This window comes from Ambystoma mexicanum, chromosome 12, assembly GCF_040938575.1.
Source record: "Ambystoma mexicanum isolate Mex_15411 chromosome 12, UKY_AmexF1_1, whole genome shotgun sequence".
NCBI classification, from domain to species: Eukaryota; Metazoa; Chordata; class Amphibia; order Caudata; family Ambystomatidae; genus Ambystoma; species Ambystoma mexicanum.
In genome coordinates this window covers 421,104,734-421,129,418 of record NC_090936.1, presented here as the reverse complement: position 1 = coordinate 421,129,418, position 24,685 = coordinate 421,104,734, and the positions used below count along the sequence as shown (strand labels likewise).

The 24,685-nt window shown below is 45.1% G+C and overlaps 1 protein-coding gene across 3 annotated transcripts in view; it reads right to left on the bottom strand.

The window, feature by feature from the left end:
* The window catches only part of DDX11 (DEAD/H-box helicase 11), a 1,292,375-nt gene that overhangs the window by 791,279 nt on the left and 476,411 nt on the right, over positions 1 to 24,685 (bottom strand). For all 3 annotated transcript variants that reach the window (XM_069628571.1, XM_069628573.1, XM_069628572.1), the window contains exon 10: positions 10,454 to 10,606. In XM_069628571.1, the coding sequence (XP_069484672.1) occupies positions 10,454 to 10,606 (153 nt within the window). The remainder of the gene's footprint in view (positions 1 to 10,453; positions 10,607 to 24,685) is intronic.

The following is a 24,685-nucleotide window of genomic DNA, read 5'->3' as shown; positions in this document are numbered from 1 at the left end:
CAACCAAGTCAGGGGTCGGTTGTGCTCTAAGGCACAAAGGAGCCGCGTCGGGGACCCGGTACTTCTTCTCGTACCGATCCCTCTTGGCAGGCGTCATAGACAGGTTCTTGAGAAGGGTGAGACCCTCGTCCCAGATGTCATCCAGCGGAGGCACGGCGATGAAAGTTTTCCCCTTGGCCTCGCACTGTTGGTAAAGGAAACCTTCCTTCTTCTCTTCGGGGCAGAGCTGAAAAAGCTTGGATGCCCTGGCGATCATTGCATGGAAAGATCCGATCTCGTCGGGCGGGAAGGCCCGGGCTGGGGGCGATGGGAGCTCCGTCCCGTCGTCACTGCCGTCGTCGTCGTCGTTACCCGTTGTCGCCGTGGCCGTTCCCGTGTCATCCCCAGGGATGGGAGACGTGGGCAAAGGTTGAGAGTAGGCCGCGAGGGCTGAAAAGGCGGAGCTGGATGGATCTGTCTTCTCTTGTTTGGGGGGCTTCCCGCCGGGCCTGGCTCTGGCTCCTCCGTCGAGCCTGGTTCCGGTTCCTCCGTCGGTGGTAAGGGCAATCTCGTCCTTATCTCCGAACATAAGGATTGTATTGCCAACAAAATGGCTGCCGAGTTGTCCTGCGGCTCCGGAAGCAACGGGTGACTAGGACCCTCGCCAGTGCCGCCGTCGCTCTCGTCGTCCTCTTCGTCGGGATCCCTCCCGTGGGGATGGGCCTCTTCGACGCCCTCGTCAAGGCCCTCCAAGACTTCTACCAGCTCCTTCTCGGATGCTGTGTCTGTGTCCACAAAGGCCACCGCCCCGGGGTCTTCACGAGGGTCTTTTTGATGGGTCTGAAAGAGGCTTCCCTCCGCAGAGGCAGGGAGACTCTGGGCCCCAAGGTCGCCTCCACTGGTGTAGCCTTCAAAGGCTGCGCCAGGGCCGGCGCGACTTCCTCGATAGAGGCCTTGGCCGGGTGAATCAAGGCCTTTACCACCTTCTGTGGGCCTGTGGCCTTCACCTTGGGGGGAGGGTCACCGCCTCGCTCCCCCTCGGCCAGATCCTTCGAGCTCGACCGGGGCCTCTCCAGAAGCTTCGCCGGGTTCTCGGCCTTCCTCTTCCCTGAGCCAGAGCATTGGCTCGTGGTTGATGGCGCTGGGGAGGATGCGCCCTGCCTGGGATCCAAGGAGCCCGACCGGTCGGCGCTCCTGGTGCCCGCGGATTCGCGGTGCTTTGCCTTCTGTTGGGCCCCCGTCGCCGGGGTGCCCTCACATGACTTAGAAGACCGCTCGGACGACTTCTTCTTCTCACCTGACGTGCTCTTTCCTTGCAGCCAGTTGGAGAGACGAAGGTGTCGGTCCTTGATGGTCCGTTCCGACATGTTCCTGCAAAACGCACAGTCCTTCTCCACGTGCGTTTTGTCCTCATGAAGGCAGTAGAGACATTTCAAGGGCTCGTCCTCCTTGAACACATTCTGCAGCTGGCATCCAGGGCAAACCCTTAACAGCTTTCCGGGCATCGAGCTTCCTTTCTCCTGGGCCATGTTCGGATAGGCCGCAGAAACTCCTGGACTCCTCCAAGAAGTGTAACTCGACGAAATCTTCACCCTTGAGGGGCGTAGAAAAATCCGACACAGATCCCTGTTAATCGGATGTAGAGACGGTGGAGCTCGAGGCTCTATTTGACCGAAAAATGAGAAAATCTCTTTGAAAAAAGCGCGAAAATGCAGCAAAAGCTCGAGAGCTAAACACGAGGACTCCCAACACTTGAGTTTGCAGTAAAAATCTGAGGATGGCTGCCAGAGGCGGGGGTTAGGGAGAGGGCAGTCATTGGCTGGGGGCAGTATTACCCAGAGACCAGTGATTGGTTACTACTGAGAAAGACAGATCAGAAACAAAACTGATACTGATTTCTTCTTTACCGAGGATTCCCGGCCTGACGACGGGGAATATTCATGAGCATGTGAATCCATGCCAGACTTCATGCTGGAGATAAAGGATCAAGCCTGCCTGGACAAATGTATTGAAATTATGGAATGGCTGCTGAAAACTCTAGCAGGCTCTTTGGATGCCATTTAAACAAACAAAAGTTCACCTGCAGAATAGTAAATAAAGCCTAGCAAACATCAAGGTTGGACATTGGTGCATTAGTTGTCATCCCTCTCGAGAAAGAGAATCTGGGCAAGAAAGCCTTCAAGAAAACCAGAAGAAAAAGCACTTTTTTATTTATTTAATTTATAACATGCTCAATTGACCAGGAGGCATAATGGCGCATACAGACAAACAACCACATACAATATATGCAACATGAAACATATAAAAAAAAAAGCAAACAGTAAGAATCATAAGATCCCTAGCTAGTGGATATCTGTTCAGTACAATATTTAAATTGGAGGACAATGATAGATGATTCAGCTTCATGATTTTGTGCAAAAACAAGGGTAGGCTACTAAAGCCACATCCCACTATTATGCAGTCCATGTCTTCTGCACTGCACCAGTTCTCGATCTGTATTCTCCTAAGGACCTTAAGGTCCTGAGGTCTAACACAGTTTGCATCACTTTCCGATTAAGCCAGGCTAGGATTTTGTTGTTAAGGGCCTCCCTGGATTCAAATTGAGCTGGTTTCTTAACATTAGTAATAATGAAGTTTCTAGGATCCAAAGCAAAGCCTGAATGAAGGCACTTTGACTCTGGTCTCCTCGCCATCTGGCCAACTCCCTTAATCTGCAGCTTGGTTAAAGGCTTCTTGTTAAAGCCATGTCCGAAATCCTGGGGGTAGATAACTTACATTTCAGAATTCTTACCACCCGTGACACTCTCTCAGACTGCATGTTCTGTGGGGGACGTAGTTTACGTTTCGGTCTTGCAAACACCTATATCAGACACTGTGTATTTAACTGCAAAGATGCTGTAGCAACAAAGGATATAGAAGTGTATCTGGATTTGAGCTTTAATATCTGCCATCTACATGATCCATGAATGCAGTAAAGCTCTAGACTACCTCTGCTCCCTCAAGCCAACATACAAACCTTATGCGAAGTACTTCAACCCACTGTAGACTGGCATACTAAGGAGACAAATTGTAGCCTAAGAGTAACGGCTGGTCAGCCCCCCAACGTCATCTCAAGGAACGGCAAAGAAAGTGTCTACCCATTCATCTGTTGCGTTCCAACAGTCCCTGTTGAACATAACGCAAAGGGGAAGTAACCTACACATTACACAGGTGGCCACTGAAGGGATCTTCATGAGAATAGTAGGTTGGAACATAGTTGGCATAAAAATTAAGTTGCTAGAGGTTGATTGGATTCAGTGGCTTAACCTGTGTGATGTAATCTGCCACAGGAAACTTGGTTGGTAGATAAGTCTTGCTTGAAATACAATTTACCAAATTGAACATTCTCCTGGTAAAAGAAGTACGTTAAAAAAAGGGGCGTTGGTAAAAGAGTTTGGTGGCCAGTCATATAACATGCAGGCTGTTGGGTGGTCCTCTAATAATCTGGTTCTATTGGCTGTGTCGCTCTCTAAAGGCAAGCTGTCCTCGACCAAAAACTGACAGTGGTAAATAATTATTTCCCCCCCCCCAAAATTAAGCAGGTTAACACATTTTATGAGGAATTTTTTCTCCCAATGGGAATATCTAGTGTTGATGAAGACAGCACATTAGTGATTGGAGATTTGAATGCAAAGCTAGGAAAGAATATGGGAAGTCCACCAGATCAAATCTGGTGGAAGAATTCTGTGGAATCCCAAAGAGAAGTCTTGCTTGGGGACAAACTGCAATGGGTCACCTAATGGATTCCTTTATGGCTAAATACCTTTTCATGGAGCTCAATGGAAGATATAAGGGGCATGTTCCACCAAACCCCACTTTCAAGGCTGGCATGAGGAAATCCATAACGGACTACTGTCTGGTTGACTGTTTTTCTATTCACAAAGCTAAATGTTTTCAGATACAGAATCATATGAAGAGTGACCACAATCCTCTGATATTAGAGTGGAATGTGAACACAATTATTCCACACCCTGCATGTAATAAAGAAAAGTTGATTATGTCCTGCACAACGCAAAGGATCAAGAGCAATGAGATGCTAAGCCTGCTCTCAAAATGACAAAATGAAATGTTTTGGAAATACGTGATAAGCTTTTAGGCTCGGAGCGTCACCAAGAAGTGGTGTATCTTTTTGAGTTCCTTCAGTCTTAAATATATTGAAAGGCCCCACGTACTAGGAGTGATAAAGGGTATAAGAAAAGTTCTTCCAGAGTTAAGGCCCCTTGGTTTGATGCCGAAAGTAGACATGCAAAAAGGGCACTCCATCAGGCCTATAAGAGGACATTTGTAACTGCACGTCAACTCGATTCTTTAAAAAAAAAAGTCTCATAGGAGCCTCTTGAAATTTTAAAAGGGACAACATATAGAGGCACAATGAGACTTACTCGACAGAGCAGCAAGGGAAAAAGATCCAAAGGGATTCTGGAAGTTGGTCGCCAAGGGCTTTGACGAAGGCATTAAGGGTGATATGGGCAAATTCCTCGGAAGAATGGATTTCCACTTTCAAGAAGTTTTTTCTTGATCCAGGGGTGCATGCGCTAGCAATATCCTCAATGGGAAGCGAGGAACGTAATGATGTGGCATTCTGACAAGAAGAAATTGTGACCCAATTAAGATAAAAAGGGTAAAGAGGCTGGGTCGGATGGCCCTAGATCTGAAGTTTTTATTTGGTTATTGAACTGGCAGACACCAGTCCTGACCTGGGTCTTCAATTCAATTGCACATGCCCTTCTTCCTCCATCTTCATGGAAAAGACGTCTGATCATTCCTTTGTTTAAAAAAGGGCACGTGCTGACCGGGATTGTTACTGCCCGATCACCCTCATAGATGCCTCCAATAAGATCTTTGAAGAGGGTCTGGCGGTCCGACTGGAAGAATGGGCCAGGGAAAGCAGGAAAAGCTGCTTTTTTACCGTTTTGGGATTTATCCAATGCCGTTGATTCAATAAATCAAAAACTATTGTGGGAAAAGATTGGTAGGATTGGGGTCCCTCCTGGCTTTTTCAACTAATTAAGTTGGTATGTGTGGACACCTCAGCTGCGGTTAGATGCTCAAGGAGCTATACATATTCAAGGGATTTTAACATTAACAGGGGCGCTAAGCAGTGATGTCCCCATGCCCCAATTTTATTTTCACTGTTTCTTTGTGCTTTTAATCCCCATAATGCCATACAAAGTTTGATTCTCCCTCTTTTAAATTGCACTAAATTTAGTACACTTCGGTATGCAGATGACACTGTCCTTATGGACCAAACGGCTGAAGGGTTACAACAGAGTTTAATGAATGCCCATGAATATTTTTCAGATCACAGGCTGAAACTGAATCTCCTCAAAACAAAGATCCTTGTTTTTGGTAAGGGAAAGGTGAATTATAATTGGTCTTTAGACAAAGTAACAATAGAAGTAGCATATGAATATAAAAATCTAGGCCCGAGACCTTCTCCAATAAAGGAAGTTGACAGAGTCACATAAATGTGGCGGCCAAACATGTGTCTGTGGGCTTCAGAGGGCTGCTCCGTTTTAACATCCAGTTTGAGGGGAAATGGCTAGACAAATGCATTCAAGTGTTGAAAACTAAAATCAACACTGCTACCCTTCATGGTGCCGAGGTATGGGGTGCCCCCACCTGTGGGTGTCTAGAAACTCTGCAAAATTCCCTTCTTCAAAGGATTACGGGACTCCCTCCTAGCACCCCTGGAGATGTACTGCGATATGAATTGGGCATCTCTAGTACAACCTTCCAAGCCCTGAGAAGGTTCTTAGAATTCTTTCTGAAGGTTCAGTTTAGGCAACTTGCAAATTCAAACAGTATTACCGCAATGGGGGAGATATTGCGTTACCCTAGTAATGATTGCACTAGTTGGTATAATGGTGGGATTATTTTAATGAAACGTTGGGGATTGGGGGATGTCGCTGTACTGGACGAGCTCTCGAATGCACAGCGTACATCTATACGTAAGCAAAAGGGGGCAGATTTGGAACTTGGTGTACTTCAGGATAGAATAGCCAAAATGTCATCCCTAACATTCTACTCACAGGCCCCCAAACGACCCAGGTCGGCATTCTCTCTAGTCAGAATTAAATCACCTGAATGACGCAGATTTTAATGGCTAGACTAAATATATTACCACTCAGAGCAAGAATGCCATGGCTGAGTCTGAGAAGGGTATATCCATGTGATTTGGGCCATGATGAAGACCTGATGCATTGAATTCTCTGTAAATTTTAGGAACAAACGTCTCAGGCCACATTTCATTAATAATAACATTAGGACATGCGCAGGCACTAGAGCTTTTTTATGCAATGCAATAAGGATGAATTTCATTATGATGTTTTTTATTATATAAGAGCTGCTCTTAGAGAAACTATTATAAGGAAGAATATTTTAATGTAATATTTGTGCAATATATGGCCCGAATTGCATTGAATCCATCGTTGCCCCCTATTTAATTGTTAGTACGTTTACTGAAGGTTTATGCATAACTGCTATGTTTTAACTTTGTTGCATTTATTGTATGTTAATGGATACAATTCAGAATAAACTTTACTCACTCAAGAAGAGGAACAGAAACAATAGAAGCAGAAGGAAAGGAAAGGTTTGTCTAGAGCCAGAGACGAAAATAAAAGTAGAGGAGCAAATACTAGGATAAGGAAAAATTGGCAACAATGGGCAAAAGCAAAAACCCCTAAAGGGGAAAACAGGGAATATCATGTTAACAGAGGAGGTTACAGACAGTTAAAAAAAAAAGAAGAAAAGAGTGTAGAAGGAAAGAGGAGAAGGATAATAAGATTAAGAGGCATTCGCAGAATGGCGAGGAGGGAAAGATTGGGGTACGAAAAGCCAGAATGATGCAGGGGAGAGGTCAAGAACGAAACTTCCCAGAGCAACAAAGGTACAAAGGAGGGGAAAAGAAGAGAACAGAGATGTAGGTAAAGTGAAAACAAAGAAGGGAAGGAGAAGGAATGTGAAAAGGAAGATGGGAAAGAGTGGAAGGAGGGGAGAAGAAGTGGAGGAAAGATAGAACGGGATGAGACACCCCGAAAAGAAAACATGGATGAATGTCAAAGTGTGAAGATCCATCACTACAGGGCGGGGGCGCAGAGATCAACCCGAGAAACAACTGGGATAGTAGGTGCGGGAATGACTCGGAAGGTGAAAATGGTGCCAGAATAAGAATGGAAGCAATGGCCCAGAGGAAAGAGAAATAAATTGAAGTGTTCCAGATGGAAAGGAGCATGGGGGTGGGTGATGATGCGTAGAGGGGGGGGGTTGCGAGAGGGAGGGTTGGGTGGGGCATAGAGAGAGGGGGGGTTGGCTGGGGCGTAGAGAGAGGGGGGGTTGGCTGGGGCGTAGAGGTCAGTTGGGTGGGGCTGAGAGAGTGGTGGGGTTGGGGGTGTGTAGACCCATATACGTAGTTAGAGCTTTCGGATATGACACATTTTCAGCTGATCAGGGGAAAATAAAACTAGTATTCTTTTGTTGAGTTTCACGGTTATCATACAGCCCATTTAGGTGTAAAGAGAGGGCCAGCTGGACCCCCGTGTAATGGAGGGCTCTTCATAAAAGCAATAGACGAGCCCCGCCAAGGACAAGCAGGCCCTCCGAAGGGCAATCAACGATTGGGGTCCACGTGGTTCTCGGCGGGGTCCAGTATTTCGGAAACAAAATGGTCGCCAGCAGAGGGGTTGGTGAAGAACTAGGTCTTGCCATTATGGACGACACAGAGCTTGGCGGGAAAAATCATTGCATATTTTAGATGTTTCTGTCGAAGTTTATTCTTGTCTGCATGGAACGCCTTCCTTTGCTCCTGTACCTGGGGGCTTAAGTCCGGGAACAATTTGATGATGGCAGATCCAAATCTTAATTCACCCCTTGTCTCTGGCTGCTCGAAGGAGGGTGTATCTATCCCTCTAATTTAGTATCCTGGCAATTATGGGTCTGTCTGGGGCGCCAGGGGGTGGTCTGGGAGCGAGGGAGCGGTGAGCCCTCTCGACTAGAAACATATTGGATAATAGAGGGTGATCAAGTAAATCCACAAGGAGTTTTTCAACAAAGGTTTCCATATTGTCGATATAGGTGGATTCCGGGACTTCTACAATATGCAAATTATTTCTGCGTGATCTCCCTTCAAGGTCATCATTTTTAGCTTCCGCATGCCTCACCGCCTGTTGCAGTGACTTGACCTCCGCTTGTAGCGAAGCCGTGCTGTCCTCATTCTCTCCAATGCGCTGCTCAGCTTCCGTCATCCGACTGCATAGTTTATCTATTTGGATGGCCGAGGTCTCCACCTTGCAGGTCAGCGTGGCAATTTTAGACCCTAGAGTGTCAGTACTATTCTTAAGAACCAGTAGGGTTTCATTCAGGATGGCCATATCTACAGAGGCAGAAGTTGAGGCCGTGGGTGGGAGGGTGGGGGGTTGGGGGGAGAGACCCGGTCTTGACTTGCGAATGGATCAATCTCGGCTTGTCTTGTGTCGTTTCCCATGTTACTGGTCTGCAGGCGCTCAGCAGAGATCCAGGTGCACGAGGTCCCCAACAGCGCCTTGCATGAGGTTGCTGCCAAAGTACTGCTGATCAACTCTGTTGGTTCATAGGACTGCGCCACTGTAGAGTGCTGTGGCTGGGGCCAGGGCAGGACCATCACTGGGGCAAATGGCTGCGTGCAGAGGAGTGGAACCAGGGCGAGTAGCATACCTCCGGGGGCTTGTTCCCAGTGGTTGGCAGAATGTGGGCCAGCCGACCCTCTCCTCCTAATACTGTAATGCGGTGTGTGCTGGGGGGGCGCACATCTCGTTTCAGGTGAGTTAAGTGCGATGGATCCTCCCAATGGAGCATGAAGAAGCGGGGGGGCCAAGACCGAGCCAGGAGCCAGTGCTACACAAACAGCGAGGTTGGAGCTGGTGGGGGGGCAGCGTCGTGAGTAGAACACAACGTGGCAGTGCTCCCCGCCCCCACAGGGCTCCCGAGCCCCCCCCCCTCCCTGCACCGGCCCCGAGATCTGGCATGCAGACAGGCCCCAAGCAGGCGGGCCGAGAGGCAGAGGAGGGCCGCCACAGAGATCCGAGGCACCAGGGAGCACAGCGGGCGTTTACTCACCAGCTCCAGGGACAGGAGCGGGCTCCGGTGGCGTGCTACGGGGCTCTCCAAGTACATGCAGGGGGGGCGGAGGCGGCAAATCGGGGAGTGTAGAACAGCCACAGCAGAGGACCGGGGGCACTGGAGGGTAGCAAGTATTTGCTCACCCGGTGCAAGGACCTGGCGTGGGTGGAGCTTGGGTCCCTGCTCCAGGCAGGCAGCTGCGTGATACGCCCAGCATAGGTCGTCAAGCCCCAGATTTGGTGCGGGAGTGCCAGAAAAGGAGAAGAGAGAGGGTCCAGGCAGGCCATCACAGGTTTATTCACAGAGCGCTGGTGCCAGAAAGTGGTTTTGTTCATGGCAGATAGGATGTTGGAGGATTTTAATGGGTCACTAGGTCGGAGCTATCTCAGGCTGTGGCCATCTTGTTGCCGCGCAACAGCGCCCCCTCCGTGATTTGAGCATCTGTCGAATGATGCAAATACCTGAAGTGTGCTCGAGTTTCTGGAAATATGACTAAAATACCTTGTAATGCAAAAAAACGACTTCACCACCCAAAAGCCAAAATGGTTAGCTTAGACAATGCATGTATTTCTTACATATGGTTGCAGCTATGTCAGTGTCTCTGGCGAGACTTCATGCAAGTTCTCAAATACACTTCACCCCTTTCTGTTTCTGGCCCTACTTGGTTAAGCAGAACTGTTGGTTTACAAGTGAAATCTAAATAGACTTGCCCCTTCACTCCAAGTTCCTTTTGAAAAAAGTGTCAAACTGCAAAAAAAAGAACAACACGATTGTATCAGGGGTTCCAGTTACCACTGACTGGGCCTCATTACAGGTTTGCCAGTCCAGTAACAGCGGTACCGGTAAACTTGCCGGTACCGTTGTTACCGGACCGGCAAAGTACGAGTTCTGCTCGCGGGTGCCTTCCCGCCCGCCAGGTCTGACCTGGCAGGCGTACCGGCACCTGCGAGCAGACCTCGACGGATGCACAGGCACCATTCACGAATGGTGCCGGTGCATCCGGCCTCCCCATTCCCATTGAGCCCTATGTGGCAAAGGGGAATTACCGGGGCCCGGTAACTTCATGACTCCGGTAATTACTGGCACGGCTACCGCCCGAGTCGGAATAAGGCCCATTGTGCTTAACAAACAATAAAAATGCATATCACATGAACAGAGGCAAAGAATGGAAAGGGAAGCAATGTGGGAAATTTGGCTTCATGTTTTCTGGACTGAGAATTGGTGCACGTTTCCACATGTTGGGAATGGCAAGCAGTCAAACACAAGAGTACTTATTTTGCATCAATCCTAAAATAGTTTTCAATTTCTGAGACAGCCACTCAAAAAAAAAACACCTCACCTGAGAGCCGTTGACTTGCGAGCTGTATATGCAAGTTATTGTGTCAATCAAGTTGTGGGCTTCATCTATAATCACCACCTGATCCTTTAGCTTGATACCAGAGGCTTTCCTGGTAGAATCATGTAGCAACATCTGATAGGGTAAGACGACCACCTGCAAATGAAAACATGAATTGGGCATTGTACAAAAGCAGTGCACCAGAACTAAACAAATGAATATATTGGCAGCGGATTTGATCAAAGGTTTATCTTCTTTACTATATATAATGTACAAAGAAACTCATGTCAGTAAGGATAAAAACCTTGGTTTAAGGAATAGAAAAAAAGATTTAAATAAATTCCTTGAAATATTATTTCCTTTGAGAAAAACACTCCTTTGTTCTACATAGGATTGTGAACCTCGTGATGAATAGATGCTGTATTCATAACGTTCGATACAAAATCACATCACAGTAAAAAAATATATAAAACATACATAATCATAAAACACATTCTTGCTCAATGAAACCATTGCAAAGTCTGGGTAACCATACAAACATTCTCAAACACCATAATTTAATTATGGTTGGAGAATTTTTTTTAAAAACACTGCAAAAACAACGGGTCAGGAGAAGACAAGAAAAATGTCTTGTACAATGTTCAAATTATCATATCCAAATTAGCCTTGGGTTCACAATGATATGCAGAAATAAAGTAGTGTTTTTCTCTAAGGAAATAATATTCCAAAGAACGTATTTAAATATTTTCTGCTGTTCCTTAAACCAAGGTTTTTATCCTTACCGACAGGAGTTCCTTTGTTGTTTATGTGTAAGTGCCCTTTACAACTCCGTCCATATAATTAGGGCTTCTCGCTTTTGGTTCGATTTAATCTTCTTTACTAGAACCAATGTCCACATACACAAATTCAGCAATTCCATTAAGATTGATATACTGACTGAACTGTATAGTGTAAACTAAACTACAATTGATTTAATAAGCAAGATACGTGATGGGTTATATTTAGTACTTCTGCTCCTTCTACTGCAGCCCATTAGATTGTTGATTGAATCATAACCAAATCGACTGCCTAGAGGAGTAATACGCAACATATTCCCTGTTATTCTACCTAATTCATCATTTTTATAAATGCAAACAGGCATGCCACCTAGTTTTTCTGCAGACCAAAGCATGTTTTTTGATAAAAAATGTTTAGTTTAATTATGTACCACCCATATTATTCAGTTCTAGCAGCAGTTCTAGTAGCTGGTTCCCTCCGAAGTTTCCCTCTGGATTAATCCGTTATCAAGTCTCTGATCCCAAATCATTGAATAGATGCCCACACAAGACATGGATCTTCGGGCAACTTACACACTAAACTTTGTAGATACATACAAGTTAGTCTTCTGGTAGAGTAATGATGCAAGTATTTCATGTGCTGGAGTCATTGTTTATGGTAACCAGCATTGGGTACCCTCTGCTGAAAAAGCATGTAAAAACTCTGAAGCAATAATTAGCACACTAATGGATTTTCGTATGTTTTATTTTTTATTTCAATTATTTATAAGATTTTCAATTAGAAAGTCTTGTAAAAGATCAAGGACTAGACATGCAATACAAAACATATGAACACACAAATATAATTAAATACAACACATCTATAGCAAAAACAAGTTAAAAACAATCAGAAGAGATAAAGCAAAGAAGGGGAGGAAAAAACGGCATTGGAAGAGGGTAAACAGTGAGCCAAACTTGAACAAGAAGTACACATTAAAATGTAAAAACGTTCACACATATAAATCATTAAATTGGCCCCATATTGCATTATAATCATCCAGAGATGTTTTCCTTATGAAAGACACCTTTTCCTTTGCTGACAATAAAACCATACCATGCATCCATTCTTCGTGCAGTGGATTATCTGAACTCTTACATTTTCTTAAGATTATTTTCTTGGACTTTATCAAAGCTCTTTTTGTCTCATAAGACACATTTACAATCAGTGTCAATTGACCCAAAATAATGAGCACTGGTGACCTAGGAATATTAAAATGTGTCACTATCTCTATTCTATTAACAACATCATCCCAATAATCCCCAACTTTGCTACAGTCCCAAAACAAATGCACGTTTGTGCCGCTTGCAGCTTTACATGACCAACATAAGTCAGTTGGTAACAGTTTTGAGTCTTGCATCTTCAATGGCTTTCAATAAAAACAAAAAACAATACTCTTTCGAGTGTATCACAGACTAAGATCTACCTTCAATTGAAAGACGTTGCTACATATGTCTTACCAAACACATCTGATGTAGGAACTTGGAAGTTCGTTCTTCCAGAATAGACGCTTTGAGTCAGCAATACAGGAAGTTGGAAACAATAGGCGATACAACACTGAGGCAGACATGGGGTGTGGACCCTCGGAAGACAACTAAATTCTGGTTCCTTATGCAACCAGTGTCAAAGTAATTACCAAAGTAATGGGTTGTAATTCATGTTAATATAATTCCTAAGGCAACAGCTCCCTCTAGCAGTGACAACAGGTGAAGTGGCCAGTCTCCCCTGCGCATGACTAGCTCGGACAAACATACATCTGGCCTTTTATTATATTTTTTATGATGTTGCATTAAGCGGGGACAAAATAGAAACAAGGATGCTGGACATTGCTCGATACCTCTGTACCATAACTTATATTTGAAGAGCAAAAAGCCCAAATCTGCCAATACATTTCCAATCCAAACATCTTTAAATTTCCAAATGCCAACTCTCTGACAGGAGCGCTAATGTATCGAAGAGTTCCCTCAGGTAATAGCCGGGTTGTGACATGATTCAAGTGACAGCAAGGTTTTAACGTTATTTTCTTTATGGACATTTTTCCAAGTTTCTTCAGTATGATGACGTGTTGGTGGCACTAAACTATTCATCCAATGTTTTTCCGTTGTCAGCAAGCAGCTTACGGGAGTAGGGGAGACAGCATTACTCTCAATAGAGATCCAAGCCGGATTGTAGTTGGAACTCTTATTTAGCCATCCAGGAAGGCTTTGTAAGACATAAAAACAAGTAGCTCATCGGCATACAATAAAACTATAGACGTGTAAGAATTGCAATTAATAGCTAACAACCTTGACAGGTCCCACAATTCATTTGAAACGTATCACAACATAACCCATTAACAAGTACTTGAGTTTTAGATTCATTGTATAAGCCTCAAAAGAGGCAAAAATATTTGGGTCCAACAGAAATCTTTCCAATACCTGACAGAGAAATGATTAGTAAATTCTATCAAAAGCCTTTTGGAAATCAAAGCTTATAGCTGCAAGTGGTTTAGGATGACCTTTACAAGGAGGATTAAGTCTATTAATTCCCTCATAGAGTCGCAGCTTTATCTAACCCTGAGAAAACCTGTGTCGTTCTTATGCAGTAGGCGTGTTATCAGTGCCCCTTAATGGGAAGCAAATATTTTTGTCATATTTTAATGTCAACATTTAACAAAGAAACCGGCCTGTAATTATCACAACCAGTATGATCTCTACCAGGGTTAGGAATGAACGAAATCAATGCCAAAAGCATGGACTCTGGTATTATTCCCCTCTCCACTAATGGATTTCTGTATCCCACCAACAATCTCAAATGACAGAACACATTAAAAAATGTCTCCTTTTTGAGTGGTGATCACAGGCCTCAGTAAGGGGTTATATATTTCCAATATCCTTTCCAGTTAATATGTGGATCCCACTCTGAAATCCAAGAAGCAAACCTCTATCAAGTAACATTTTGAAGGATATTTTGTGACCATTCTAGAAACATAAAGAAGACTCCACCGTAGACAAATCCTCAAATGGAAAGGTACGTTACTTGTAATCATAGTAAGGATGTGTGTGTTATGTTGTACATGCTTTTATGTAATGTTCTTTTGCTGCTGAACCTCAGTGTAACATTGTTATTATATATGATAAATGTTTTGGGTGTTAATTGCCTTTAGTAAATATATTTTGTATGAGTAAAATGTGTGGATACCTTGTCCTATATTAGCAGTCCAAACAGGGGTCAAGTTTTCATGAGTTTGTTTAACCAGGGGCAACCTGTTTTGCTGCATTAACAAAAGTCCCTAAAATCTACTAGATTGGTTTGAAGTGATAGAAATACATAACTAATATAGGAAAGGGTCCATCTTGTAATGGACTGCGTGAATGCTAAAAGGCAGTTATTAATTCCGTCCTGACCAGATCAATTGGTAATGCTCTTTTCGCACCATACGTTTGTAAAGCTTGTTCAGCTGGAGGCAAAGGGTTAGGAAAGAAAGTAGGAAGGGAAGTGGCCTGATATACTTAGAAATCTAAGGCCATTTTAAGAAGAAAAGAAAGATGTGTAGTAAGTGTCTACTTGTCCCTGTGTACTAGGACACATGTGAAACTGGACTGAATTCGGAGAATGAATTTTGTAATTGGCTTTGAGAGAAAAAAAGTTTGGCTGCTAAAAGAAATCATTTGTTCTTTAAATATATTGGGCCGCATTACAAGTTGTGCGGTAGGGATTTAACGTTACCGGTAAGGGAATAGCGGCTAGTCCGCGGCGCGCGACCCTCGATTCCGTAAATAACACCATGCCGCTAATAGCACATCATCACAAGCCAGGCGGACGTGCAAATAGCGGCATGGAAAAGCCCCCAAAACCCCTTACCGCCATGGTGCTAATACCGGCATCGCGAACCAACCGTTAAGATAACTGACCAGTGTTCCCACCAGCCATAGGTGGACACAATCAGCACAGGTGGAGGCAGTGGAGACTGTGGCAGCACAAAAGGAGCACACCACATCCCTTCCCACACCAAGATGGTCCCAATACTAGCAGCATTACATGGGCTGGAGGACATGATTGCAGTGCAGCAGCAACAACAACAGGCAGCACAGAGGAGACGCAGGAGGAGAAGGAGGGCAAGACGGGCACGGCAAGCACCACCGCGGCACCTAGTCATACCACAGAGGCAGCCACCAATCCCCAGGATCAGAGCCAGTCCATTTAAGCTAACCCCAGAGCCGATACACACCCTGTACCGTCTGGACCGGGATACCATCACCAGCATCGTGGACATGATACATGATGACATTGTGAGCCTCATAGACATCAGAACTGCCATCCCCCCTCTACTGAAGCTGGTGACCATGCTCCACTTCCTGGCCACAGGCACCTACCAGCATACAGTGGGGCAGATGCATGGCATCTCACAACCAGTATTCTCACGCATGCTGAACCAGGTACTCAATGCCCTCCTGAGGCATGCACCTGAACACATATTCATGCCACGGACTGCCCAGGAGATTGCAAACACCAAAGTTGGCTTCTATTCACTGGCAGGCATCCCAAGTTGCATTGGGGCAATCGACTGTACCCATGTGGAATTGGTGGTCCCACATCACAATGAAGTCATCAACCGAAACAGGAAGCAATTCCACTCCATCAATGTCCAAATGGTATGTGACGCCAACAAGATAATCACACATTGTTGTGCCCGTTTCCCCGGATCAACCCATGATTCCATGGTCCTGCGGACAAGCCGGACAACGTTCGTGGCTAGTTGGTGAGTAGCAGGGCAAGCACATGGCAGTGTGATTGGGGGGAGGAGGGGAGAGATGCATACTGCAACTGGGTGTGATTGGGGGGGAGAGATACATACTGCAACTGGGTGTGAATGGGGGGGAGAGATACATACTGCAACTGGGTGTGAATGGGGGGGGAGATACATACTCAAAATGGGTGTAGCTTGTCGTCCGTAGGACAAATGCACATACAGATGTATGCCAATGTCCATCTGGGAAGGCTGCAACGTACTTGGGATGAACCGACATACAAGTATAAGCTACAGAACATAGAGAACAATCTAGGTCTAGAAACATTAAACATCCATCCACATCCACATTGCACAACATTCAACACCACAAAATACACAAATCTCCTACATGCCGTCAAGATAGTCATACAGAATTAGCGCAGCACAACCACAAGAATGCAATGTGCCCTTGAATGCATGCAAAGGGATCACCCCTAGCTATAGCATTGAACCACGCACCTATAGCACCACTGAAGTGATGCCTCTCAGCATGGCAACATCAATGTTGGAATGGCAGTACACTAGCAGTGTGGTACCAATTCTGCCTGGGCCCAGGGACACCCAAGACCTGGCCTCACCCAGGACATGTCAATTACTGTTGGAGGCATTTATGGGGCATGTTTACTTGCATGGTCGAGCTCACCTTTGCACATTGCAGTCACACAAATCGTCTGCAAACATGCTGTTAATTGTGGACTCCAATCACAATGCAAAGTCAATTTGTTTGATATGAACAGGCCGCTCTTGAGGTGAACAGTAACTGGACCCCATTCGTCCCCCCATACAGGTGATGCCGGCTATCCCCTGAAGAGGTGGCTCCTTACCCCTGTACGGAAACCACAGAACAGGCACGACGAGGACTACAATCATGCACATACCCGTACCCGCGTCGTGATTGAGCAAACTGTTGGCCTTTTGAAGACACGGTTTAGGTGCATTAGCGGGTCTGGTGGCGCTCTCCTGTATGGCCATGAGAAGGTGGCCAAGATCACCATGGCATGTGTCATGCTGCACAATATGTGTATCAGACGGAATGTGCCACTGCCCCCTGACGTTGAAATAGAAGCACCTGATGAGGATGATGATGGTGATGAGGACGGAGGTGACGGGGATCCAGGTCATGCAAGATTGGATGGCCAGGAGGGACGTGCTGTGAGACAGCATCTGATCAACCAATTATTCTGAGTGACATGTTTTCTTTCTGTAGGATGGATATGGGTAGTAATGCACTGGTGTCTGTTTGGAAGCGCACAATGGACCCTGTCGCCAATAAAGTACACATACACAAAGAAGAAGTCCAAGCCTGTGTATTGATCAAACACCAGTGTATAAGAAATGTAAAGTTGTATAAGTGCATGTCCCCAAACATCCCACCACCCTTCCCCGCTCCCCCCACAACAGTCCCAAAACACCCTTCCCCCTCCCCCCACAACAATCCCAAAACACCCTTCCCCCTCCCCCCACAACAGTCCCTTATGTGTCTGGCACAATGTTGTTTTCCAGCTATACGCGTGGAAGCTTGACCCTGCAATTCGCCATTGCCACCACCAGCATTAGGAGGCTGGCTAGATGTGCGCCTGGTGGTGCGTGTCGAGCGGTGGAGGGGGCTTGTCTGCCTCGAACTGGCGAATGAGGACGTGGCTGTCTGTCCTGGTGGTGGGAACTGGCGGTCCATTGCGTCGGCTATCCGCGTGAGGACCTCCCTAAATTGAACAATCTCCCCACACAGCCTGTTGGTACAGGCCTCCATCTCCTCCCTGGAGTGCCTGGCTGTCTCTTTAATCTCCCCCCTGAGACGGGCAGCCTCCTCCACATGCTGCCCAACCAGCACAGTTATGTCCTCTTGGCGCTGCCTGATGCTGGCCAGGTCAAGGGCACTGTTGCGTTCTGGTGGTGTGGCTGCTGCGCCTTCCGATGCAACCAGGACAACTGGTGAAGCCACCGGTGGGCTACTGAACCTTCCCATGTTGTCCTCGCCAGGGACACTGGACCCAGGTGTCTGCTGTGGTGTTGCCTCGGGGGGATTGGGGTGTGCATTTCTATGTGGAAATCTGTTGGATCCTCCAAATCTGAGAGTGGCGCTGTGGCTGCCGCCTCTCCTGTGGAACTTGTTGCAGCTGAGGGTGGGCCCTCCGTGGGTGGGATCTGTGGTGGGGGGGTTCACTTCAGGAGGTTGGGCAGTTGTTGCTGGTCTGGACAGTTGCATATTGACAGTGGCGCTCCAACGATGTTTGCCACTCTGCATGGGGACTCTTCTCCCTTTGCCCCTTGATGTCGTGGGGGTGTCCTCTGTGTCCTGTGCCCTTGATTTTTTACTGGCAGGGGGTGCCTGAGTTGCAATGCCAGGATCCTCACTGTCTGTAGGTGAGCCTGTCGGGGACAAAGAGGGGGATGCCATTGGTTACGGTTCTATGTACTTAATGCAGTATACGTCAATCATGCAGTTGTGGGCATTTGGACTTCATTGGTAGGGATGCAGGTGATGTGTCTGCTGAGTGGCTCATCCATGCATGGTTGTGTGTGAAACTTGTCTCTGGTGATGTGTGCATGTGTGTGTGTTTGGGTTTGACACTGACATGGCCAGGGTTGTATGCATGCGTGGATGTTTGAGCATCCATGAGGTAATTCTGGGCTCAAATTTGGGGGGACCTGAACATTCACAGTGCATACTTTCATGTGTACACTCATCTCCATCTGAAGAGGTTGCCACACCATGCTCCATTGTCCCGACTCCCTCTATTGATTCTACTCCTATCAGGTTGGCGCAGGTCTCTTCCCACTCCTTTAATTTTATCGGCAAATCAGATCCACCTGCTGTGGCTATGTTGTGGTTTGCAGACAGGATGCTTCTTACCCGGAGGCGGAGATCATCCTACCGCTTTCTGCGCTCACGGACATTGCGGGTGGTGTTGCCCACTGCACTCACTTTCAAGGCAACCTCTGCCCAGATTGCCTTCTTGCGGATAAGGGTCTCCCGACGCATGTCACTCTCAAATACCACGTCGGCATTAGCAGCAAGGGTCTGTGTGAGCATTATTAGCTCCTCTGTGGTGAACTTTTCCTTGCGATGGCTTTCGGTGTTTTTTTTTTTTAACGGCCTTAGGCATGGCAAGGGTGTCCTTGTGGATTTGCAATAGCAAACTACTCAAGACAGGTCCAGGGGGCAGAGGATGGCAATGGATTGTGTTTTTAAAGATGGCCGCCGTGCTCCTTCCCGTTCCTGTGCGATGACGCTATTTCCGGTTCCGCATTTTAACGGTTACCGCTAATAGCGGTGACCGCTATTTGCATGCAGAGTGAGGGCGGAGGTGCTATCTGCACTTTCGTCGAAGACGGTAAGGGACTTTTTGGGGTCTTTAGCAGCATGGCGGTAGGGTCATGGCGCTATGCTCGTGTCCGCGTACTCGTAATGGTACGCTATTAGCGCCCTCTTGCCAAAGCGGACACGTTAATAGCGCCATGCCGGTAAATGTTGATTTTTACCGCACAACATGTAATGAGGCCCATTATCTTAATTTTTTCCTCATTATCTTCAACTCATGTCAAAAGGGGTAGGATATACTTTTCTTCACTTTTCATGTCAAAAGAAGTAGAATATTTTCCTTTTTTTAACTTAAGACAAAATAGGTAAATTGTCTACAAGTATTCTGTTAGACAACAGTAATACTCCCATATTGAAAACAAAAATCGTTTCACTTTTTTGCGGCACTTAAAATGGCTGCCATGAAATGTACAACATGCTGTCACACACGATGGAGCTAATCTTAATAATAATTGTTAAAAAGTAGCTGCAGCACCTAAAATGGCCGCCACGTAGCACGCGAGTACGTCATCGCGCACGCGTTAATGCGAGCGTGATGACGTCACACGCGGAAATTGTATTTAAATGCACGCAATGAAATTTAAAAGCGCGCCGGAATAGGAGCCAGGGAGTGACAAGCGGATCACTTCTGAGTAACAGGTAAGCTGAGTAAACCCTTGATTCCCCCAAACCTTATAAGAATATTAATTGCCAACTAGAAGGAAACCTAACAAGGACTAACCTTAATAAAAAAAAATATGTGCTTTCTTGTTTAAATAGGGTAAAACACCCAAAGGAAATTTAAAGTTACACCTACAGAAAGTGCATTGATCACAAGTTGAACTGTTGAATTGTGGCAAAACAAGCCCAAAGTAAACGAAATTGGTGAGTGTCATTTGCATGGTATTATTTTCTTCATGAGTTATTTTAGAAAAAAACTTTAGAAAATGTAAAAACGATACTTAGAATTGAACCACTGTTATATACTTTTCTTGCTAAAAAAATCTTTTTTGAATCAACTATATGAAAAATGTATGTTTCTCATTTTTGAAAACAGCAAATATATCTCTCCCGAGGATCCCTTGTGATATGAACACGGGTGAAACACGTGTAGAGAGTAGGAGTTTGTATGTGGAATAAAAATACTAAAATTTTGAAAAAGCAATACAGTGTGAAGAAAATGTATTTGGCACTCGCCTTATAGAATCAATATATCAAATGGGAAGTCGCAAGTGGATATGTATATAATTTGGAAAATGGCTTAACTCTACCTATGGTAATTTAGGTAATGATGCAATATCACAGCTGACAAAACCTAAAAACAAAAATAAGCTGATAAATTAGAATTTCTCCGGGAGCAAAGTCCTGAAAATGTTGCCGTGAGTGTGTTTAAAGTGTCCCTGTGAACTATCAAATATAGCTCATCAGAACTGTGGCGAACCAGAAGGAGTCGGACAAGTTACTGACATGCTTCAAGGGTTTTATTCAAAATAAAATAATCAAAATGCCTAACTTGCCCTATTTCTGTAAGGGAAGTTCCCTACCTAGCAAAACAAAATCTAAAGTTGGGCATTAAAGTCCAGAAAAAAGCTCTTAAATCCGAATCCAATCCAACTGACTGGCCCTACCACATTAGCAAACTGCTAACTAAAAAGGAAAAAGGGGAGGCGTTGTTCAATAGCTTCAGCAGGGCCTCTGCCTGGCCCAACATATGCTTGACTTGTTCTCAGTCTTCAAAGTTCCTTTTGCACAGCAGGATATTCTTCCAAGTCTTAGCATCAAGTTATGTGTTTGCAGTGGGAGAAGGGGAAGTAAAGGCTCTGGATTATGCGGATGATGTGGTGGTCGTCTTGAATGACCCTGTTGTAGGGGGTCAACTATTAAGGGAGGTCTTTTAATAGGTGAGTAAGCTATCTGGGTATCGGATGAACTGGGATAAGACGGTGGTATTTCCGGTGAGGGCTTCACCTGGATGTGAACAGCTGCTGGGGTGGGATTGTAAATGGGAATATTCTAGTGTGAAATATTTGGGTATTCATATTACTCAAGATTTTGGAAAGTTAGTAAGTTATAATGTGGATAAAATCATTGAGGTTCTTAGGCGGGATATTATGAGATGGGGACGTGTTAATCTGACTCTTTGGGGCAAAATTAATGCTATTAAAATGATTTTGCTGCCAAAGATTCTGTATGTTGCTCAATCTCTGCCTTTACATTTTACAAAGGGAGCATTGGCGCGTGTAGATAGATTGTTTCAGGAGTTTTTGTGGGGATTTGGGAAGAGAGCCAAGATTCCCCGGTACATTATGGTCAGGAAAGTTAAAGATGGGGGATTTGGGTACCCGGTATTGAAAAACTACTGTAGTGTTTTTTTGTTAAACAAAGTGTCTAATTACACTGGTGTAGACCTGAACCGGGTACAGTGGTGGGTACAGATTGAGATGCAGCGGTTTTTGCCTTATGATATTAAAGGTTTGTTTTCTTTTGGAAAGTTGCCTAAGAAGGTACGGTGTTTGAAATCGGTGTTAGCTACCAAAGAAGCGTTGTCGTCATGGATTATAGGTACTGGTCAGGGACTATATCTTTATGAAGAGGCTTCACTTTGGCATAATCCTTGTCTGCAGTATAATAATAAGGTACTGACTTGGAAGAGTTGGATTCAGAGGGGAGTTTTGATTATTGGCGATGTGTGGAATGATGCTGGGGTGGTACCTTTTGGGAGTTTAGTTGAGAAATTTGGTTTGAGGGACAGGGAATTGAGAAGATATGAAATTTTGGTAGCTTAACTCTTGGAACGGAGAGAAATGTTGGATGCTCCATTCTTGAAAAAGCCAGAGAATTTTGATATATTGGAAATGGGATTTCAAAAAGTGTCTACATTTATGCAGTTTATGCTACTGGATGGGCAATGGTTGGACTAGTGGGAAAAGTTGAGGTTATCGTGGACGGAGGAGTTGGGCAGGGAACTCACATTGAAAGAATGGGATAAGATTTGGAGAGTGCCGACGACAGCCAAAGTGGATTTGCAATTACGCTACATACATCAAAGGATATTGGGCAGAATATATTGGACTCCAACACGTATGTGCAAATTGGGTTTAGTTGATGATGATTTGTGTTGGGGTTGTGGAAAAGAACAGGGTACTCTGTTACATGTTGTGGCATTGTGAAAGAGTGGTAAGATTTTGGAGGGAGGTTATTGACAGGATTGATCAGGTCTGGGACATTGTTTACCCACGCAATCCCTTAGCAGTTATATTCCTGTCGTATGGTGGCGGGCGTAATGTAAGTTGGGTGATATTGTGCGGGGTGCGTAAAGTTTTGTTGGTGGCGGTTAAACAAGTGTTGAAGGTCTGGAAGACACGAAAAAAGCCGACAGTGGAGGAGTGGATTTTGGATGTTAGAGCTTTATCAAGATTTGAAAAAACTATGTTTAGTAAACAAAACAAGGCAGAACTTTATGATGAAATGTGGGAGAGTTTTAATGACCTTTATGGATAATGCTAGGTTGAATTATAGAGTGGAGTGAAATGGTTTACTTTCAGGTACTTTACATATAGGGGGGGGGGAATTGTGTTGTTTATGTGGTTGTTTTGTGTAGTCTTGTTTGTCTGTTGTTATTTGTTTGATATATCTGGTTTGGTTTTAAGTTAATTTTACATTTTGATATGGTGGGATATGGGGTTATGGTATGAAATTCTGCTGTATTGCTTCCTGCTATTGTATATTTTGCAGTTCAATGACTTATGATGATGATACTGCTTGTTGAATATTGTTGAAAATGAGAAATAAAGAGTTGAAAAAAAAAGTTATGTGTTTAAGTCTCTCCTTTTATACAAAGAAAAATGTCTCTACTTTTAACAAACAAAACTGTCTCGTTGCAAACAATTCCTTTCCTCCAGGATTGTTTAGAATATAAAAACACTTCGGACTTTTCCACCTTCGAGGCGATGGGACTCCCCATCCTATAATCCTCAGATAGGTTGCTTTTTTTCACACAAGTTATTTAATCTACGGTGACAGTCTATCCTGGTTTGTCAGAGTTTTGTAACTTCTGTAACTTCCTCAGCCTCAGTTCAAAGTGTTCACATCTCTTTCTTTGGCCATTTCATAGGGTATTGGCACATTCGGGTTTCTCAGGCTCCCGTAACCTGGATAGCTTTCCCAGCCGTTATTCACAATGTACATATCACTCTCAATCCACTTTCATAGGGTAATTGCATACTAGGGTTTCTCAGGCTCTTGTAACCTGGATAGCTTTCTCAGTCATTTGTCACAATGTTAATACCTCTATCAATCCCCCTCTCATGAGGTATTTGTAAACTCGGGTTTCTCAGGCTCCCGTAACCTTAATAGCTTTTTGCAATCCCCCTCTCATAGGGTGTTTGCACACTGAGGTTTATCAGAGGTTTATCAGGCTCCCGTAACCTTGATAGCTTTCCCAGCTGTTGTTCACAATGTTCATACCTTGAAACAGTATTCTCTCTGCCAGGTTTCTTTGCCTCCCGCAAGCTCGCTGGCTTGCGTAGTGTTTGCTCAATGTCTCATTTGGTTTTATCAGGCTTCTGTAACATTGTCGGCTTTTCCTGTAGCTATGTATCTCTTTAGCTATGGTCCGACTTTTACAGAGGTCCAGTATCCGGGCTCCCTCATGTGATCTGAGCTTGGCATCCATTACCTGCCTCCAGGCCATCACAGCACCTTTGTGGTCACACCACCACACGAGACGGATGTCTTTCAGTCTCTGCTGCTAGTCAAACCTGGACTTCTCGGTCGGGTAGATTGCCAACCTCCAGGCATCCAGCAAGCGTTTTGCTCGCTCTCTTCGCTGACACGGGGTACGTGGCCCTGTGTGACTCAGACCATCCAGGATGTCAATACTGCCGAGGATCGCCTTTGTGTAGCCAATCTCCTCCCTCCGTAGCAGTCTCTCTTCGATTCAAAGTGCCTCTTGGTTGTATACAAGTCCTCACAAACAAAAAGGGTGTGTTGTTCTTCTTTGACCATGGCACGCAGAGGAAATTCAGCATTGCCTGAAGCCAAAGAGTTTGAGGAAACATCACTATTCAGTGAATCCAAAATAATATCACAATTAAGAGGATTCTGTTGATGCTCTTCGACTGTGGCGTTCAGGTGAGATCTTGCATTACCTGAAGGCAAAGAGATTGAAGAAGTGTCACCGTTTTGTTGTTTTCATAACAGGATGAACAACAGTCTTTTCAGTTCTCATATAGGCAGACAACGGGCCTCACCAGGAATTGGGTATAGTGGTAAAAATGCAGCAGTAAAGCTATTACCGCCGTGTTACCGCTCTGCTCAATCGCGAGTTTGGGGGAATTTCTGAGCATTG